The sequence below is a fragment of the Globicephala melas genome, chromosome 16, assembly GCF_963455315.2.
Source record: "Globicephala melas chromosome 16, mGloMel1.2, whole genome shotgun sequence".
Classification (NCBI taxonomy): Eukaryota; Metazoa; Chordata; class Mammalia; order Artiodactyla; family Delphinidae; genus Globicephala; species Globicephala melas.
The window spans coordinates 31,537,403-31,558,801 of NC_083329.1; the positions used below are offsets into that span (position 1 = coordinate 31,537,403).

General features: G+C 39.8%; 2 protein-coding genes across 4 annotated transcripts in view; one reads left to right on the forward strand and one right to left on the reverse strand.

Annotated features, from left to right (window-relative positions):
- ENTPD1 (ectonucleoside triphosphate diphosphohydrolase 1) overlaps positions 1-4,852 on the reverse strand; it is a 115,340-nt gene extending 110,488 nt beyond the window's left edge. The window contains exon 1 of the mRNA XM_030865175.3: positions 4,665-4,852. The gene's annotated coding sequence lies outside the window, so the exon portion shown is untranslated. The remainder of the gene's footprint in view (positions 1-4,664) is intronic.
- A 173-nt stretch (positions 4,853-5,025) lies between these two features.
- The window catches only part of TCTN3 (tectonic family member 3), a 29,198-nt gene continuing 12,824 nt past the window's right edge, over positions 5,026-21,399 (forward strand). For 2 of the 3 annotated variants that reach the window (XM_030865163.2, XM_030865164.2), the window contains exons 1-13: positions 5,026-5,328; positions 5,500-5,623; positions 5,944-6,062; positions 10,092-10,219; positions 10,454-10,562; positions 10,642-10,757; positions 11,228-11,263; positions 11,817-11,897; positions 12,990-13,115; positions 14,015-14,122; positions 14,570-14,664; positions 14,945-15,098; positions 19,087-19,224. In XM_030865163.2, coding sequence (XP_030721023.1) covers positions 5,094-5,328; positions 5,500-5,623; positions 5,944-6,062; positions 10,092-10,219; positions 10,454-10,562; positions 10,642-10,757; positions 11,228-11,263; positions 11,817-11,897; positions 12,990-13,115; positions 14,015-14,122; positions 14,570-14,664; positions 14,945-15,098; positions 19,087-19,224 — 1,569 coding nt within the window. In that variant the 5' untranslated portion in view covers positions 5,026-5,093. The remainder of the gene's footprint in view (positions 5,329-5,499; positions 5,624-5,943; positions 6,063-10,091; positions 10,220-10,453; positions 10,563-10,641; positions 10,758-11,227; positions 11,264-11,816; positions 11,898-12,989; positions 13,116-14,014; positions 14,123-14,569; positions 14,665-14,944; positions 15,099-19,086; positions 19,225-21,399) is intronic. The other variant, XM_060286398.1, reaches the window with a different exon arrangement.

The following is a 21,399-nucleotide window of genomic DNA, read 5'->3' on the forward strand; positions in this document are numbered from 1 at the left end:
CATAGAACTTAATATACACGCACGCACGTGTAAAAGTAAAACTGGGAAGATCTGAAGAAAATGGGTGGATTGTATGAATACCAATATTCTGGTTGTGTGTACCATAGTTTTGCAAGTTGTTATCTTTAGGGGGTACACAGTATCTCCTTGTATTATATCCTACAACTTCACGTGAATATACACTTATCATAAACTTTAAAATTTAATTTAAAAAATATCAGTTGATGAAAATGATTCAATGCATATTCATTACTTATTTTCTTAAGGAAAAAAAATTGAGAAGCTTGCCTTTTAATTCTCTTAATGGCATATTTTTATTAAGAGAAGTTCTCGACTTTAATGATAAACTATTTATCAATCTTTTTATGATCAGTGATTTTTCTGTACAGTTTAAGAAATATTTGCCTTCCCCAGATCATAAGGATGTTCTCTCATGTTATCTTCTAGTAGCTTTGTTGTTTTACCTAAGTCTACAATCTATGTGAAATTGATGTTTGGGTATACACAGCTAGGAGTCAAGACACACTGGTCTTATGAATATCCAATTGACCCAGCATAATTTATTGATAAGCTCACACTTCCTCACTGCACTGCAGTATCACTTTTGTCATAAATCAAAAGACTATATATGTGTCGGTTTGTTTCTGGCCTCGATTCTTTTCTATTGGTCTATTTGTCTATCTTAGAGCCAAAGCTGTACCATTTTATCCTAATAATGAGCTTATCTCAATAATAAGAGGTGATATATGGTAGGTATAGGCCCTCCAACTTTGTTCTTCTTTGAGACTCTCTTGGCTATTCTTGGCCTTTTGCAATTACATATACAGTTTACCCTTGAACAACAAGGGAGTTGGGAGTGCCAACCCCTACCCAGTCGAAAATCCACAGATCATCTAGTAACTTAGTATTTACTATCAAAAAAAATCTACATGTAAGGGGACCCACACAGCTCAAAGCCATGTTATTCAATGGTCAACTGTAAATTTGAAATCAGCTTGTCAATTTTTACCACAAAATGTCAATTTTTACTGGGACTGCACTGAATCTATACATCAATTTGGAAGAAGTAATATGTTTTCATTAAAAGTCTTCCTAGCCTGAATTTGGTGCAGCCCTCCATTTATTTAGGTTTTCTTTAATTCCTCTCAGAAATAGTATATAGTTTGATATGAAGAGATCTTGCACTATTTTAGATTTATTCATATGTATTTAATTTTTATATTATTATAAATTTTATCACCTAAAGTTTTTTATTTTCTAATTTATTATTGCTATAATATAGGAATACAATTGAGTTGTATATACTGACCTTGTATTTATCCTTTCCATTGCTCTTAATTTATTCCTGCATTTCTGTGCTTCCATCTGGGTCATTTTTACTTGAGCCTGAATAACTCTCTTTAACAATTCTTTGTGTGGGTCTGTAACAAAAAAGTTTTTTTTCTCAATTTTCATTTTCTAAACACATTTGTATCTTCATTTTGAAGTCTATTTTGCTGGGTATAGATTTCTAGGTTAACTTCTTTTAAAACATTATTCCACTTTTCATGGATTTCCTTATTTCTGTTAAAAAGTCAGGCGTGAGTCTTATTATTGCTCTTTTGAAAGTAATATGTCCTTTTAAAACTATATTTTTGGTAGATTTGTGGAGGAGGGAATGTTGGGTGTACAGCTTGATAAAGGGAGTTGATACCAGTCTTCAAGATGTGGGGCCTCTCTCTTCCCCCTAGTTGTCAAAAGCCATCCAGGGCCCTGTCCTATCTTTTTAACAAAAGTGCCTACATGACTGTCCCTGCCTTCTTTAGGTGCAAGTTCTTCGATCCACTGCTTTCACATGGAAGCGAGGTTGAGAGGCTGACCTATCTGACTCTTCCTACAGTGGTACCCCAATCAATAACTCAATTGTCCAAGGGCCCTACAGATATCAATAGCTTCTTTCTGTGTGCTTAGAACACCCCCAAGGGCCACTCCTACTTCTATATTAAGCCTCTGCTTATGCAACTTTTGTTTGTCCAACTATATTCCAGTCCCGTTGGCCTTCTTTTTTCAAAGATTGTCATAATGTCTGGGCCATTGAGAGCACTCCTTCATGTTTTTCAATATCAACGTATGTACATGGATGCATATGAGAGGGTGTATTCATCTAACTTTCCTGTAATTTTTAGAGATTTTCTAAAGAGGGGAGGAGTCAGGAGAGGCTAGAACTTGTTCTTGGTCTGCCATCTTGATTCAACCTCTTGGTTAAATTTCTAAGCACATATTGAACTCTTTTAGTACCAAACACAGACAGCTGCTAGTATCATATGATCTTTTTTGGAAAGCTCTGCTTCTGAGGTGATATCATATTAAGCTATTTCAATTTAAGACTCAATCCCCATGTTGAAATTGGCATCTGCATGACACATGTGAATAAGTTTCATTGTCATTCCTCAAAATTATCTTCCAGATTTTAATATCTCAAAAGACCTGAGAGTTCCGCATTACAGAAATTCCCAAAAACATATCACAACAAAATATAAATAATATTTTTGCTCAACTATAACAAAAAAGAGTATTTAAAAAATATGTAAAGTGCTAAAATTCAAAAATAAGAAAAAGCAACTCAGTAATCTTGAAATGTTATTTCCCTACACTCAACTCTGAAGTTACTTCAATCAACAGGCTCTTTTGCCAACACTAATAAATTCATTAATAACTTATCATTGATTTACCACTGATTGAGAATTAAAGAGTAAAATGCAAACTTGGAAATCTAAAATGGTCTCCAATTGGTTGTACAATAGAAATTTTATATAAATAAATGCAATCCTGAAATCATATAAACACTAAATATTCATAGTAGCTAAATCTAAAGAGTTCAACAAAACAATCTTTTAAAAAATATTTAATGCATATCTAACATGCCCTAGGCACTGTTCTAGGCAGGGGATACAAACAGTGAACAAAACAGACAAAACCCTCTGCTTTGTGGAGCTTATATTCTGATAAATGCATATAATTTGAATAATATGAACGTGGCCTTTTCCTACAGAAATTACTAAAAAGGTAGACAAATATTTTATGCCCAAACACAAATATAGATAGCTCTTATAGTAGTCCAACACACAATCACATAAAAAGATTTTGAGAACGTTTATAACACAGAGATACATTTAGCCACTGACTTCAAAACAACAGAATATCAATATCTTGTCAGAGAATGTGAGCAAGGTCAGGTGCCCTAAAATTTATCTGACTAAGCGATTCACTTGGAAAAGAAGGTATTAGCTAGGTTTTGGTAAGGGTATTAGATGTTAGGTAACTCTTAACAGATCTTAATTTATATCCCCAACCAAGCAATTGAAATAATCCAGATATCAGGACTGTGCAGATTGACAAAAACAGTGAGTCTAGCAGGAACAAGATTTTGATATCCCAGAGTTGTACTATCCAATATGCTAAATACGAGTCAGGTGTGGTTAACTTTGAATTAATTAAAATTTTAAAAGTCAGCTCCTCAGTCACATTAGCCACACGTCAAGTGCGCAGTAGCCACATATAGCCTGTAGCTGCAATACTGAACAGTGTACATACAGAACATTTACCACACTGCAGAAAGTTCTACTGGACAGTGCTGTTCTAGGGAATCAGAAGAGGCACACGACTCCTGGGAAAAAACAAAACTTTCTAAAGAGGGCTACAAAAAGTGGCAATTTAAGGAATTCCTTGGCAGTCCAGTGGTTAGGACTTGGCATGCTCAGTGGCAGGGGTCTGGGTTTGATCCCTAATCGGGGAATCGGGGAACTAAGGTCCCTCAAGCCCCGCGGGGCAGCCAAAAAGAAAAAAAAAGAAGTGGCGATTTATAATAATAGCAAAAAATAAGTTTTCTTCTCCGTCCCTTGGCTATTTTTTAAATTTAAAGAAGTTCTCAGTGTGACCATCAGTGTGATTTCCTCCCTAAGATTATCCTTTAGAAAAGGATTCTCAGATCTCCCTGGTGGCGCAGTGGTTAAGAATCCGCCTGCCAGTGCAGGGGACATGGGTTCGAGCCCTGGTCCGGGAAGATCCCACATGCTGCGGAGCAACTAAGCCCGTACACCACAACTACTGAGCCTGAGAGCCAAAGCTACTGAGGCCTGGGCGCCTAGAGCCCGTGCTCCACCACAAGAAAAAAGCCACCGCAATGAGAAGCCTGCCCACCGCAACGAAGAGTAGCCCCCGCTCGGTGTAACTAGAGAAAGCCCATGCGCAGCAACAAAGACACAACGCAGCCAAAAATAAAATAAACAACAAAAAAATTCGCCTACCAATGTAGGGGACACGGGTTCGAGCCCTGGTCCAGGAAGATCCCACATGCTGCGGGGTAACTAAGCTCGGGCGCCACAACTACTGGGCCTGCAATCTAGAGCCCACGAGCCACAACTACTGAGCCTGTGTGCCACAACTACTGAAGCCCGCGTGCCTAGAGCCCATGCCGCGCAACAAGAGAAGCCACCGCAATGAGAAGCCCACGCATGGCAAGGAAGAGTAGCCCCCGCTCCCCGGCTTGCTGCAACTAGAGAAAGCCCCCACGCAGCAATCTAGGGCCAATGCAGCCAAATAAATACATAATAAAATTTTAAATAAATAAAACGAGCTCTCTAAAAATGGGCTCATACTTAAAAAAAAAAAGAAAGGATTCTCACCGTTAGAATCCGGAGTGAAAAAGATACGCAATTCTAGTTGCAGCCTCTGAGGCTTCCCTCTATCAAGGAAGGGCTCTGCCCTCTGGGCCGCGAAGTCTGTGCACACTGGGCATTGGGCTGAACTCCTACTGCCACTCAGCGGAGAGAAGAGACAAGGGCTCCTTTGCCAGTTTGGCGGTTGCCGAGCGACGGAGACAGTGCCGCGCTTGACCTAAGGAGGAGGGCGCAGACTGAAAGATGCTGAAGGATCTGTAACAACGCCGCCTTCTATTGGCTGAAGAGCGCTCGGCCATTGCCATGAGCCAATGAGCAGACGCATACGCATGACGTCAGACGCCATGCGACTCCTCCCACCCACTCTCTAGCGACGCGTCTAGAGACCACCGAAACCCACCTCAAACCCTTTGGTGGAGACGTCTGTATTACCGCATGTTTACCTCGCAGCTCGCGCTGCTGCAGGTGTTCTTCCTGATGGTCCCCGAGGGCGTCCGGCCTCAGCCATCTCCGTCCCCGTCTGGGGCAGTGTCCATCCAATCGGACCTGGGGCCAAGGACGCAGGGCGAGACCCTTCAATCCTCCTCGGAGGTGCCTGGCGTCTCTACAGTGACTCCTACTGTCGTGACTCCCTCGGCGCCTGGGAATAGGACCGTGGATCTCTTCCCAGGTGAGGGGAGAGGATGCGGGGTTGGAAACTGTTGACTTAGATCCAAATTCTGTGAACAAAGTGAATTCCCATAAAGTAAGGAGTGGGGCTGTTGGAAGAAGGGGAATTAACACTTGGAAGAGTTTGGGGATGCATACCCCATTTGCTCTGCTTTATGTTGTACTTTTATAGTCTTACCGATTTGTGTCTGTGACTTGACTCCCGGTGCCTGCGATATGAATTGCTGCTGCGACAGGGACTGCTATCTTCTCCATCCCAGGACAGTTTTCTCCTTCTGCCTTCCAGGCAGCGTGAGGTGAGCTGCGATGCTCAGGTTGAATCCTAAAGGGGATTGGGGCAATAGAATAAGTAACATTTGGAAGTAGGAAGAGTTAGCCTTCGTGCCTCCCATCCCCACTTCCACTCCTGGGAATGGAACTACCTTGGTTTTTCCCAGGAGAGCCGTTCCACTTCTGATGCTCTAGAGCAGGGCTGGCCAATAGAATAGAATCTTCGTATTGTCCTGTGGCTGCCCAAGGAGTCCTATCTTTGGCATCTGATTGATACCGGTGGGGCACCCTTCTTTGGACCTAATCCTCATTCTAAATGTATCTATTCTCCCTCCTGTTTCCTCAGGTCTTCAAGTTGGGTGTGTGTAGACAACTCTCTTATCTTCCGAAGTAATTCCCCGTTTCCTTCAAGAGTTTTCATGGATTCAAATGGAATTAAGCAGTTTTGTGTCCATGTGAACAACTGTGAGTAGAAATATGTTGGCTATTCCTATTGCCTAACATTTACTGAGGGTTAGCTTAGTCTCTGACGTTTATTCCTTTTCTTTGTTTTTTAAACTTTTTTTTCCCCCTTTGGATCTCTATCATGCTCCCTCTCCTTCCACCTGTCCCCCTGCCCCTTCTGTTTTCTCTTATTAGTGAACATTGGCAATCTCTTTTGCCCTCTTGGCTGTGGTCAGAAAGCCCATACAGAACTTTAATTTCAGTCAGCCCTCTTAGCTCAGAGGATTACAGATAGACTATGTCTCCCACTTGCTACAATCTCCATGAAGGGGCTCACTGAATCCCCAGTGCCTGACATAAGAGGCACCAAATAATACGTGAATGAATGTCTTTGACAAATGAGTCTACATCAACCTTGTTTTTATTTTAAGAGGCAACAATATAGGGGAAAGAACATTTGACTTGGGTCTCAGCCGTTCATTTACTTACCAGCTGCACAGTCTTGAACAAATTTCCAGGCTCATTTCTTCAACTGCAGAATGAGAAATAATATCACTAATTCTGAATATGAAAGTGCTCTATAACTGTAGAGTGCAATAAAAATGAAAGGTAGTTGTTATTAAGGTTTTTAAATAGACTTAGATGGCTTCTGGGGTGGCGCGGTGGTTAAGAATCCGCCTGCCAATGCAGGGGACACAGATTCGAGCCCTGGTCTGGGAAGATCCCACATGCTGTGGAGCAACTAAGCCTGTGCGCCACAACTACTGAACCTGCGTGCCACAACTGCTGAAGTCCGTACACCTAGGGCCCGTGCTCCACAGCAGGATAGGCCACCGCAGTGAGAGGCCTGTGCACCGCAGGGAAGAGTGGGCCCCGCTCGCCGCAACTAGAGAAAAGCCCAGCAGCGAAGCAGGCAGCGAATACCCAACACAGCCTAAATAAATAAATAGACTTAAAAATTTGTTGGTGATGAGTATAACATTTTTAAAGATGTACATCTAATATGTCTTTTTTTAATTTATTGTCTAAGAAGCAAGATAATGTTCTCACATAAAATAGACTTAAATGTCCCTTACACTCTGGAAGTCAGCTCATCCTGGTTTCATCTGTTAGAAAATAAACTGCAAAACTATATTTGTTTCCTAAAGCAACCAAGTTTGGGTTTGAGGGGACTTGAATTTGGAAGCAGTTATCAGTAGCCTTGTGGCCATTCAGGTTGTGAGAAGGTAAAGGGAGCAAGGCAAATGCTGCATTTTAAACTAAGGCTGCAGGGCTTCCCTGGTGGCGCAGTGGTTGAGAGTCTGCCTGCTAGTGCGGGAGACACGGGTTTGAGCCCTGGTCTGGGAGGATCCCACATGCCGCAGAGCAGCTAGGCCCGTGAGACACAACTACTGGGTCTGTGCGTCTGGAGACTGTGCTCTGCAACAAGAGAGGCCGCGATAGTGAGAGACCCGTGCACTGGGATGAAGAGTGGCCCCCGCTTGCCACAACTAGAGAAAGCCCTCTCACAGAAACGAAGACCCAACACAGCAAAAATAAATAAAAAATAAATTAATAAAATAAAGCTGCAGCTTTCCCATCCTTTCCAAATCTCCCGTTGCTTTCTAGTTCTAGCCTCATGAAAATGCTCCAGGGATATCGCAGTAGCATTCAACTGGTGCTGCCTGCTTTTAATCCCCTCCTGCTTCCCATGCCATACTGTTTCCAGACCAGTGTTTCTGAACTTTCTTTCCCCAGCAACACCTGAGAGTCACTCCTTTAGAACTTATATGATACTTTGAATTGTTAGCATTTTATATGAATGTTGTGTCTCCCCAGGTAAATTGTCGGCGCATAGAAAGGATGGACCATATCTTTGCCCACGGTGCTTAATATTTGCTGATAATAATCATCAGTAACAGACATTGTTAGAGGCTGTAAAACATGATGGAGTGGGAAAAATCCTAGGCCAGGAATCGGGAGATCTGTGATCTACTCCTGGCTCTGCCAGATGGCTCTGTGGCCTTTTGCAACTCATTTACCTCTTAGGATCGAAATTTCCTAATGGAATTGGACCAGATGATCTCTGGGCTTCCTTCCACATCTGAAATTGTATCAATCTAAGTCTAAATACCTTTAAGCCCTGTTGGGTATAATGTACCATATATGATGGTAGAAATTTTAGGTAGAAATTCTATTTATCCTTAGCCTGTGCTTCTTATCTGCATTATTCCTGCTTACCATCACTACCACCAATATCCCTGCACTACAGTGAGAGACAAAATGTTAACGTTCTCTTACTCTTTTAAGCCATGAAAAAAATATTCAGATGGATATTTTCCATCTCAACGTACCTTTTTTTTTTTTTTTTTTTGTACGCGGGCCTCTCACTGTTGTGACCTCTCCCGTTGCGGAGCACAGGCTCTGGATGCGCAGGCTCAGCAGCCATGGCTCACGGGCCCAGCTGCTCTGCGGCATGTGGGATCCTCCCGGACCGGGGCACAAACCCCTGTACCCTGCATGGGCAGACGGACTCTCAACCACTGCGCCACCAGGGAAGCCCGTCAACGTACCTTCTTTTTTAGCTTAACTTTTCTTTCATTTATAAAGATAGAAATAACTACATTTTTTAATGAGGTAAGTATTTCTTCCATGTGGTTTTCAGGGTATGAGTTCTGAAGGAACTATTAAACAGCGCCTGGAAGCTTTAAAATTTGAACATTTCAGATCAGAGATAGAAGAAGGTGGTCTGCAGACCAGCAGCACTAGCATCACCTGTTCCAGAGCAAGGCTTTTCAATCCTAATATGCACCCAGATCACCTGGAGATCTTGTTAGCATGCACATTCTGATTCAGTAGTTCTGGAAGATGGCTTAAGATTCTGAATTTCTGACAACATCCCAGGTAGTGCTGGGGCTGCTAGTCTGTGTACCACACTTTGAGTAACAAAGATCTAGGAGACAGATAGAAAGTGAGTAGCCTGAAAGGCCCCAGAATTGAGAGTTATCTTCATTTCGTGGTCCGTCAGAAAGCTGAAAAGTCAAATGAGTAGGACTTTGTGATCACAGAGGATAAAGGACAAGCTTATGTTATGTGGCATCTTCATTAGCTTTTGGTGCTACATGTCTTGATTTCCTTTTGAATCTGTCCAAATGACCGTAATTATGAAGAAAGAAAGAAACTAGTATGGGCCAATTTTCTGCTACATCCCTTTTTCAAGTTAGCAGAAAACTTGGGTGGTAAAGCAGAGTGTTGTTCATTACAGGCCACCCTCTGGGCAGGGGAGAATGTCAGAGGCTTTTACCTACATCTCTCTCCTGGTTCTGAAGTGCCGTAAGGAGATGGCTGCAGGAGCTTGGATAGATTTATACATTGCTATAATATAAATTACAGAATTGTTAGAGAAAATACCCTTTGAGTGTATTTGAAAAATCTTGAATGTAGAAATTATAAGGTGAAAGGAATAAAATACAACAAATCCATATACTTGAGAGATGGAAGCCTTATGAGGACTGGTTAGTTGAAGTTTAGAGGAGGTTGGAAGACTTGGAGAAGACAAGTCAAATATTGTCTCCAACTCTGCCATCTTCCTATGGAAACAGTACCATTTTGTTGTACTAGAGACTCCTCTGGTATGGGACAAATGTGTGCATTACTGAGACTCCTATTTTCATCACAAATTGCTAATCATACACATTCCTGGCATCAGAGGCATGGAACTGACTGGCATTCGTTGGTCATATTCTTATCTCAGATCTTAATACTAAAGCAATAATTGAATTAACAAATTACAAATAAATTATTAGGTGATAGAAATCAAAATTGTTATTATCTCTGAAGATGGCATATTGATTGGGAACCTGGGAAAATGTTCTGAGTGGTAGTAATAAAAGTATATAAATGTTTAAAAATTCTTTGAGTTTATGCTTAAGATGAGTGCATTTGCATACTTTACGGTGTATATTTTACGCCTCAATAAAAATATTTTTAAAGATTAGTTTCTTGGTATGCCAGATACTTAAAAATGATTTTATTTTATCTAAACCCCTTTTCTTTTTAAAATTATTTTAGCAAAATTAACCTATTTCCAGAAGCTCCAAAAGGTCAATGCAACCAGCTTCCAGGCCCTGGCTACAGAGTTTGGAGGTGAATCATTCACTTCAACATTCCAAACCCAGTCACCACCACCTTTTTACAGGGTGAGCCTACGGAAGCGGGAGGGATCATTTGGATTTGTTTTTCCCCACATACTGACAATTGACGAGGTATCTTTGAGATACCCACCTGCAACTAGGTAAGCCACTGTCAGCTCTTTTGGAGGGCAGTATTGTCCATGTTAACAACCTATTGAGTTTACTTGTTTCTGCTTATTCTTTTCTGGTGGAGTTCAGTCCAATCTCGCTGTGAATAAATTTCTGCTGTACTTTTTTTAGGCTGGGGACCCCATTCTGACTTACTTCCCCAAGTGGTCTGTAATAGGCTTGCTGAGGCAACCTGCAGGAGTCGGAGCTGGGGGACTCTGTGCTGAGAGCAATCCTGCAGGTGAGCCTGGAGTACAAGCGCCAGCCTTTTTGTTCAGTTTAAAATAGGCTTTCTCATGTACCACTCCCTTAATTCTAAGGTTTCCTGGAGAGTAAAAGTACAACCTGTGCTCGTTTCTTCAAGAATCTGGCAGATAGCTGTACCTTGGATCCCACCCTCAACGCTGCCTCTTATCATAACTTCACAGTCTTGAAGGTGGGTGTCCCTTCTCTCCCCCCACTGTCACCGCTGTGGACTTAAAAAGTTATCATGCTTCCCACAAGCACTGAACTGGAAGTCAGGATGCCCAAGAGCTATGTAGAAGGCAGAGGGCCTAAAAGCCCTGTCATCTGAAGAAAGATGAAAGAAGTAGGGATAGATAGGATAAGAGGTTCTCACCTTTCTGGCTAGTGGAATTTGCTAGGGGAGGTTGGATGGGGTGACATCTCACTATTTCACCAAAACTTCTTGCTTTTGCTGTTTGTTAGAACTCTACTCAGAGTAGGTGGGCATCACAGTCCATCCAACCTCAGCTGAGCCCTGCTTCTGGCATTTTAGTGTAAGGAAGAGTCAGGTAGAAAAAAAATGTTGATTTTTTTTTCCCCCCAAATGAGAAACCACAAGCTCCTGGAGATTTTATGTTAAGATATATGCACACTCATGTCCTTGCTGTTCTCTTATACTAGGTTCCAAGAGGTTTGAGTGATCTGCAGAATACAAAGGTATGATGCTTTTTATCAGGAAAAACGAAAGAGAATATTTGGTCCCTTTACATCTGAGGCAGTCTCACTCTAGATTGTAATGGTGAAAGAGAATGTGTTTGTGATGCGTCAGACTGTTCAAGTATGAGTCTAAAAGAGTGTTTTTCTTTTTGTTCTGTATAATTAATAAGCATCATATGAATAAGAATCATAAGGTATTAGGTAAGTTTGAGAAACTTTGGGTAAATAAAGTTAAACATTATATTTAGGATGGACTACTTGAAGTCTTTAGTATGCAAGAGGGTCTTCTTAATCTCCAAGAGGGAAGTGCCAGATATAGTATTTCTAAAACTTATTTGACCATGGAACCTTTATTTTATATCTAATAGAAGTAATGTTCCAAAAAATATGTTTTGAGAAGTGCTGAATTAGAATGACTTTTGAACTTAAGTTGTAGACTGGCAATGGAAGGAGAGGGGAAGAAAAAGGAAAAATACTCATTTCAGCATAATATGTAACTAGAAGAAAAAGTGCTGCTTTCAATTTTAATTGATTTGCCTCTTTCCCTTGCTAGTTCCAGGTGCCTGTAACACCTGTCTCACAGGCTGACTCTCCTCTGTTGGCTGGAAACACTTGTCAGAATGTTGTTTCCCAGGTAGGGACGCTGACCTCAGATTCTGGACTGATGTATGTTGATCAGCATTAGCAGAGGTGCTTCATCTTCCATTAAGTACCAGGCCAACCCCACGTGAATTTTTGTGCATTACCTGAAACTTAACACATCAAGGACTGAGCCCATCACCTTCCTCCCCACATGTTTCAGTCGTTTCCATTGCTGCCATCCTCCTGCATTTCACATCCAGAACATTAAAATTATTTCTGGTTCCTCTTTCTTTGCCTATGTGCAGTCTGTTATGGTTTTTACTGACCACAGTTTCTTTTATTGACAAAGTCAGTATCATCTGAACCTCTGAAATAGACTAGTCATCTTCTTTTCCTTTATTCTGTCTCTTCTAATCAACCAACAAAAGTAAGAATTATTGGAAAGCATCATTTTAAAAACTATGCTCAGAAATCTCAGGTTACCTTCACTTTTTCATGACTTCCGTCTCCAGCTGCCATCTTTATTCATCCTCGGACATTGTGAGAGCCAGGCAAACCAGGTTTTCATTCCATGCTCACCTCTGCCTGTGCTTCTACTCACCTCCTCTGCACAAGATCAAAACTTATTTTTCTTCCCTTTCAGTTCTTACCGTAAACTCACCTCTCCCATGAACTCTTTCAAAGAGCTCCATCCAGTCTCTTTTTTTATGTGTAGATATAATATGAAGTCAAATTTTATCTTTTCATGGTATTTGTATTTAGCATTTTTAAGATTACTTTTTTAGTCTCTCTCATCCAGTTACTTTTTAAAATTGAGATGTAATTGACATATAACATTGTATTAGTTTTAGGTGTACAACATAATGATTTGATGCACATATATACTGTGAAATGATCATCACAGTAAGTTTAGTTAACATTCACTACCTCACATAGTTAACAAATTATTTTCTTGTGATGAAAACTTTTAAGATCTGCTCTCTTAGCCACTTGCAAATATATAATGCAATATTGTTAACTACAGTCACCATTCTGTTCCCTCATTCAGTTACAATAAAACCCTTAAAGGCAGGAAATCTTCTGTCCTAAACATAATTGGCCCACAAAATAATTTTTATTAATTGATTCTACTTTTGTATTTCAGGTCATCTATGAGATAGAAACCAATGGGACATTTGGAATCCAGAAAGTCTCCATCAGTTTTGGGCAAACCAACCTGACTGTTGAGCCAGGCACTTCATTCCAGCAACACTTCATCATTCGCTTCAGGGTTAGGGCCCTTCTCCTACAGGGGATCAAGAAGAAAGATATATCGGGTTAGAAGTAGCACCCCTGCTTCTGTAACACATGCAAGATAGAATAAGAATATGAAGGACTAGTTCAATCTGTCAACTGAAGCCTCAACATTTAATATTCCATAATTTAACTTCAAGTGATAAGGATTCAACAGTGTTTATTCATTAGCATGTTCCCCCAGCAAAGCAGGACTTCACTCACAAATCCAAACTCCTTTTTTAAATAGTCATTTTGAATCATAAACTCAACTAATATCCCACAAAAATTCTTTAACTAGCTTTTTTCATGTTTCTGGGCATTCAGCGTTTTACTCATTTCCCACTTAATCTAAGTTTCCAGTCTTGATCACCACCTTTTGGCTTTCTTCTACTTTCTTTCTTTTTGAACCCAGCAGAGTCCAGTTTCTCCTCAACTCTGCCCACAAGTGATCAACCGAATCCCATGTCTCTCAGAGTTCATCTGTGGAACATCTATAGTTAATTAAAATACATTTCTAAATTACATTTAATTAAAATACATTTCTAAATTACATTTAAACTCCTGGTTTTAGCCACACTGAACGTAGCCCTAAATTAATAGTAATTTTGAAAAACAGGATTGATAGATCGTTTATAGATCTTTAGTTGTAATCCTTGGTAGAAGTAGCATGTAGTGAACATCAATGTTCAGATCCTCAGGATTTATTTTAGTGAATAAAAAACAGTAAAAGATGCTGAAGTATCAATTTCTACAAAATGCTGCACTGTGGAAGGAAGCCAGATTGTTCAGTGCAGCTAACCTACAGCATTGCCTAAAGGAAGGGTATGAAGCCACACTGGAAGGTGGGAGAGCATGCTTTTCTCCATATTGACTTTTCCTTCACTCTTTCTGCAGGCTTTTCAACAGAGCACAGCTGCTTCTCTTACTGGTTTTAGAAGTGGGAATCCTGGCTATATTGCTGAGAAGCCACTCCTGGCTCTAACCGGTGATAGAAGACACTCAGTATCCTTTTTTGGGTCTCTGGGTGGCCTATTGCAGCCTAATGAGAAAAGCTTTAACTACTGATCTTTTGGATTTTCCAATTCTGAGGTTCCCCCATTTTTTAGGTATTGAGGACTTCCTTTACTAAACCATTAATACATTAGGATCTCAAATGTTGATGCTACCAAAGGCTTTAGAACTTACATTAGCCTGGCCATAGGTGAGGATCCTGACTGAATTTTGTTTGTTTTAATGAAATATTTATATGCTGGTGTGTGGTCATCCGTTTTTGAAAAAAACAATAATTGTTTCTCTATATTTTCATTGCCAGAGGAAAAAGAATTGTGACTTGAATAATATATTAATAAAGTACAAAAAGCGTTAAAGAAATAATAAGAAGCATAAATTTTCCAATCTGCCTACTTTTTTTTCTTTTATGATCTCCTTGACCATCGCCTTCCACCTCAGATGACCCTCTTACAGAGCAAGGGTGATGGAACTTGCTCTATTAAGAGACATGAAGTACAATTTGGAGTGAATGCTATATCTGGATGCAAACTCAGGTAGTTCTCTGCTTCCACATCATTTCCAACAAATTTGTCTCTGCCTGTAGGGAATATGTTGATGTGGCAACTTTTATATTTTGAAATCAGAGTTCAGAGAATGCTAGTTAGGAGTAATGTTTAAATAATATTAATATTACTAAGAGTTTTTTTTGACAGTCCTTTATATCTGCTAAGGATTATTTCCTTCCGTTTATTTTAAGATATCATTTCTAATGTTTGGATGAATTACATTATTATGTTAACATTGGACTCCAGCCTCTGTGGTGTTTCATTTCAGGCTGAAAAGCATGGACTGCAGCCACTTGCAGCGGGAGGTTCATCAGACTCTTCATGGAAGTCCCAGACCAGAGCACGTTGCCATCTTTGGTAATGCTGACCCAGCCCAGAAGGGAGAGTGGACCAGGATCCTCAGCAGGAACTGCAGTGTTTCAGTAAGGAGAGAAATACACATTCTGACCAAAGCTCACTTTCCTCTTTTGTCTATTAAGATTAACACCAGCCCTGTTTCCATAGTTGATTTGGTTGTCATAGAAGAAAGATAATGTGGTTGTCATAAAAGAAAGAATATAAGAAATCATGCCCATTTGAAGTCATTATTTCAGGTTAGGTTTATACATAACTTTCCTCACTCAGAGAAAAATTTGAAGGTAGGAAGTCTAGAGATTGGCCTCTGGTTCAAAATCAACCTTACTCATAATAGGAGAAGAATAAACTAAATATATTTCATATATATTTCAAATGTTCTCTTACATTCTTGAATATTTGGTCAGCACAGATTCTTTCTTTGAGGTTGAAATTGTGTTCCTTGTGTTATAAAACTTTTACATTTATGTTTAGTAAAAATACATTAACAGGGTAAAAATTCAAACCATGTAGAATAGTGTTAATGAAAAGTAAAAACCTCAGTACCCACTGCCCCTGAAGAAATCTCCTTTAGCTGTTTCTGTTTTTACTGTTTCTGGTGGCCACTACATCAGTGCTCAGCAGGTGTACCTCTTGATTCCAGTCTAAGTAAAATAGGGAAATCTGTGTGTGTCTAAGTAAAATAAAGAAATCTTTCTTCTTCCCCTTTTGCCTACCCTCTACCTCCTGGCTTTAATCAACTGTACGTTTCATTTTATTTCCTTTCACTTAAACTTTTTAATTGTTTATTTTTCTGTATAAATAATACATACACTTGGCTCAAAATTCCAAAAGTACAAAATAAAACTCTCTCTCAGACAACTCTTCCCTTCCACAGAGGCAAACGAAGTTACTAGTTTCTTTCCTTCTAGAGATATTGCATGCTCACACAAGAAAATACTCATGTTCTTTTTTTTAATCCAAATGCTATAATATCAAAACACAGCTCTGCACTTTGCTTTTTCACTTGACCTTCAGAGTTTATTCCATATCAGTATATAATAAGCTTCCTCATTCTTTGCATGGTATAGTTGCATACTATTCCATTATATGGATGAACCATAAATAATTTATTTAGCCAGTTTTATTGGCGAACATTCAGGTTGTTTTCAGCCTTTTGCTGTTACAGTGTGGCATTTTATTTTATTATTTTTTTAAATAAATTTATTTATTTATTTTTGGCTGCATTGGGTCTTCGTTGCAGTGCGCAGGCTTCTCATTGCAGTGGCTTCTCTTGTTGCGGAGCACAGGCTCTAGGTGCACAGGCTTCAGTAGTTGTGGCATGTGGGCTCAGTAGTTGTGGCTCGCGGGCTCTAAAACACAGGCTCAGTAGTTATGGTGCACAGGCTTAGTTGCTCCGTGGCATGTGGGATCTTCCCAGACCAGAGCTCAAACCCATGTTCCCTTCATTGGCAGGTGGATACTTAACCACTGCACCACCGGGGAAGTCCTTTTTTTTAATTTAATTTAATTTAATTTTTTTGGCTGTGTTCAGTCTTTGCTGCTGTGCACGGGCTTTCTCTAGTTGCGGCGAGCAGGGGCTCCTCTTCATCGTGGTGCATGGGCTTCTCATTGTGGTGGCTTCTCTTGTTGCAGAGCACAGGCTCTAGGCATGTGGGCTTCAGTAGTTGTGGTGTGTGGGCTCAGTAGTTGTGGTGCACGGGCTTAGTTGCCCCACAGCATGTGGGATCTTCCCAGACCAGGGCTCAAACCTGTGTCCCCTGCATTAGCAGGCAGATTCTTAACCACTGCAAGTGTGGCATTTTATAACCTGGTTCAGGCACCATTTCATACATGTGAAAATAAACCTATATGATAAATCCTAGAAGTAGAGTTGCTAGATCAAAAGGTATATGCAGGGCTTCCCTGGTGGCACAATGGTTGGGAGTCCGCCTGCTGATGCAGGGGACACGGGTTCGTGCCCCGGTCCGGGAAGATCCCACATGCCGCGGAGCGGCTGGGCCCGTGAGCCATGGCCGCTGAGCCTGCGCGTCCGGAGCCTGTGCTCCACAACGTGAGAGGCCACAGCAGTGAGAGGCCCGCGTACCGCAAAAAAAAAAAAAAAAAAAAAAGGGTATATGCATTTAAATTTTTAATAAGTATTGCCAATTTATTTCCCATCAGGTTGTACCAATTTACAGTCCCACTATCCATCTATGAGGTGGCTTGTTACCCCATACTCTCCTCAACACTGGGTTATCAAACTTTTAATCTTTGCTCATCTGATAAGTGAAAAATAGCATTCCATTGTAGTTTTATTTTTCTCTTGCTGTGAGTAAGGTTGAGTATCTTGACGTATAGTTGAACAATTCGTGTTTTCTTCACTATGATCTATTTATATCTCTTGCCCATTTATTGATTACTTGTCTTATAACTTGTAGAAAATCTTTGTATTTGAGAAATTGGCTCTTTTCTCTTGTATGATTTGTAGATATTATTTTCCCAGTTTGTCATTTGTCTTTTGTCTTTGTTTATGGCTTTCATGCCATGCAGAAATTGATTTTCATATTGTGAGATTTATCAATCTTCTTTTCTTTTCTTTTTCAACTTTCACGTTTTGGTTCAGACTTTGAAAGGCCTTTCCCCTTAGAGATTATTTTTAAAATGCCCCCTTTCCCTTTCTCAGCACTATTATGACTTGATTCCTTGTATACTTCTTTCCTTTAATGAGACTTGGGGGATAAGTAGCTACATGTACTTGATCCAGCCTTTGGGGAACTGCAGTCAAACTGAGTTCTCTTAAACTTCATACAGCCATACTGAGGGAGTGTGGTTTTGGGTAATACATGGCTGAGTACAGAAAAGGGATGGTTAGTGACAAGGATTGAGATTATAGTGGAACTACTCTTTATTATTCTTAAACCTACTATTTATATTTTTAAATCACATTTTTGAAGGATATTTGATAACATGGAAAATTTTTCCTAATGTAGATAGAATAAATGAAAGGAAAAGTATTTTAAAATATTTGGAACAAACACATGAAAAGATTTTCAACATCATTAGCCATTAAGGAAATGCAAAACCCCAAGGAGATACCACTTCATACCCACTGGGATGGCTATAATTTTAAAAATGGACAATAACAAGTGTTGGCAGGAATGTGGAGAAATTGGAACCCTCAGACATTGTTGGTGGGACTGCAAAATGGTGGAACCGATTTGGAAAAGAGTTTGACAGTTCCTTAATAAATTGAACATAATCATAGTCTGTCTTCCCCTAGTCCTAGTTTAGACATGTTATTGCCTGTGTCTGAGCCTTACTATAAAAAGTATGAAGTTAGAAAAGCACAGACATATTTGAGGATAGTTTGTATCTGCTAAGTTATAGTAACCTCCTGATTTGTGTCCTCACTTCCATCAGTGCTACCTGCATCTTGGAATTAATCCTCCTGGGGGTCACACTGCTTGGTTGGACTTCATAATCTAACCCTGAAATGTCCTTCCTTAATCTTTTCGCTGTTCCTGTGTTCAAGTCCTTTGCTTCAGTCAAGTGATCTGCTCAAGGCCAGTGCCTCACACATGTCTGGCACATAGGAGACACTCAGTAACTATTCTAATTAATCAGCAACTGTCCCTCAGTGGCATCATATGCTGTTCTAGTTGCATACCATTTTATATGCCATCTCTCTACGTAAATTTTCCTTTAAACACTATTTTTTCCAGTCACATATTACTCATCCCAGTTCCACAAAACCATCCTCAACCAGAAATGGCTGTTTCTTCTTCTGGCGTTCCACAGTACTGACTGCACCACTCACTGAGCACTTCTTATAACCGTTGTACATGGGTTCATGTTTTATTAATCTCTACATTAGTATTTCCATTTTAGAATATTAATTTTTTAAGCTCATGGACAGTAATATGGCCTATTATGAACTTCTGTGTCCTTTCTCTAAGCCACATTGCCTTCTCTGTTATTGTGTAATGTTTAAGAAACAGTGGCTACTTAATGCATGGTAAATAACTATAGGCAACCATCAGCAATTGAAGCAAATGCTTCTTTTCCCTTCTGCAGGCTATGCATTGTACTTCCTGCTGTGTCATACCAGTTTCCTTGGAGATCCAGATACTGTGGGCATATGTAGGCCTCCAGTCCAACCCACAAGCTCATGTGTCAGGAGCCCGATTCCTATACCACTGTCAGCCCATACAGGTAAGTCTTGGCTCATAAAGGACCACCAAGCCTTACAAAGCCTCGATTGTCTTATGAGCCGTTTGATGACCAGATAATTTTTTAACTTCTGAGAGCCAATTTATGCTACTAGCCAATGTTTGGTTAGAATGAGCTGACACAATTAACTTTCAAGTCAATCCTCCCTGCCTGGTTACTGAAATTTAACATGTTTTTATGGTGAATACAATCTATATCCCTTTTTTTCTGTTTTTTTTTCTTTTTTTAATTTCATGACTATAGTAATAGGTTAGTTCTTTTAACTTAATCATACCAGTATTACTACACTGGTTGATTCAACCACAGAAAAGATTTTCCATAACTGTGTTCAGTGTGACAGTCACATGCTAATTAGAGTCTCTGGGCCTGTTGGTTGCTGTTAAAGTTACTGTAGCTAGTTTGTAGTCATCAATTCTTGGTTGATTGCACTCCATTAAAATTAATTTTTGGGGACACGGGTTCATGCCCCAATCCGGGAAGATCCCACATGCTGTGGAGCGGCTGGGGCCATGAGCCATGGCCACTGAGCCTGCGCGTCCGGAGCCTGTGCTCCACAATGGGAGAGGCCACAGCAGTGGGAGGCCCACGTACCACAAAAATAAATAAATAAATAAAAATAATTTTTTTTTTTTTGCCTGCACCATGCGGCTTGTGGGATCTTAGTTCCCGGACCAGGGATCGAACCTGTACCCCCTGCAGTGGAAGTGCAGAATCCTAAACACTGGACCGCTGGGAAATTCCCTAAAATAAATAATTTTAATATGTAGTAAACATATACCCATTGTTTATGATGTGCCTTAAGACAGCTTTAGCATCTATCTTGGTTTTAGAACCTAACACTTAGCTTTAGAAGTTCAAAAACAGAAATCATTAGGTCCTGGTGAACTGATTCGTGTATGAACTTATTAACTTTTAATGGAAATTAAAACTAATTGAAATTATTACCTGTAAGTCATTGCATTTACCTCCCAGAAAAGAAACTAGAGACTACATTTAAGTCAGAAGTAAAACACCTTTAGCTCCTCCCTCACAACAGAGTTGACCACCTTAGCTCTCTATGCCTGTAAATGTGTTAAAACTTAGATTGCTGGAAACTGTGTTAATGAGAACATTCCATTCTCCCTGTGTTGGTTTACTGAATAAGATAGAACTCTCTGTAAGACTCATTTAATCTGTTACAGATACTGCACTGAATCTATTGTTTTATTTTTATGAACTGTATCTTTATTTATGAATACCTGTGTAGTTTGGGAGTATACCTACAGGACTGTTTTTATCTTCCTGAATCTCTGGCTCTGTTAGGCATTGAAGCTACCCAGTGCCTCTTTCTTGTCTAGATATTTTTAATCATTATATTTTTCTAGTATTTAGTAAAGGTTAGCTTTTCAGGTTAGTCTTCCCCCTCTACAAAGTGTTTTGTTTTTTAAATTTGTGTCAACATTTAAAAATCAAGAAATTTTACCTTCACATCCAGATCTCTGACTTCTCTTGAAAATCCGGTGGTAAAGATCCTACACTCCTGCATGGCATAAACTCTCCTGCCGCTGAATGGTGATTTCAACTAATAGAGTACCCCATTCACACAGCCTATACCTACCTACCCTTAGCCATCCCACTTCTCTCATTCAGGTTATTTGCTTAGGCTGGTAGGCATTTGTGTTTTTGCACCTTGAAATGAAGGTCGGCTGAATTTTGAACTGAACTGTCTGAATGACTGTTCATGGTATAAATGTAGCTTTAGAAACACTTGAGATTCCTCTCACTATAAAAAGTAAAGCAGCAAAATTTTTGGAATGTTCCCAGCAACAAACTACAAAATAGGGAAGAATTTAAGCAAAACACTGTGTAGACTTCCCTGTCTTCTTGTATGATAATAATAATAGCAAAACATTTATTGAACATTTACTATGTAACAGGCACTGGTAATATTTTTTATGTGTTTTTAGTATTGAATTCTCACAACAAACCCATGAAGTAAATAGGACTTATTTACATGGTACTCTGCTGCTTATGTTTTTGTACTAATTGGTCCTTTAAAGGGATCATTAAGTTTGGGTCTTGATAAAATACATCATGTCTTCTGTCTGAATATAAACTTTCTTTTAATTTAAAAAAGAAAATATATCTCAAGGAAGAAACAACTAGTTATAAAGAATA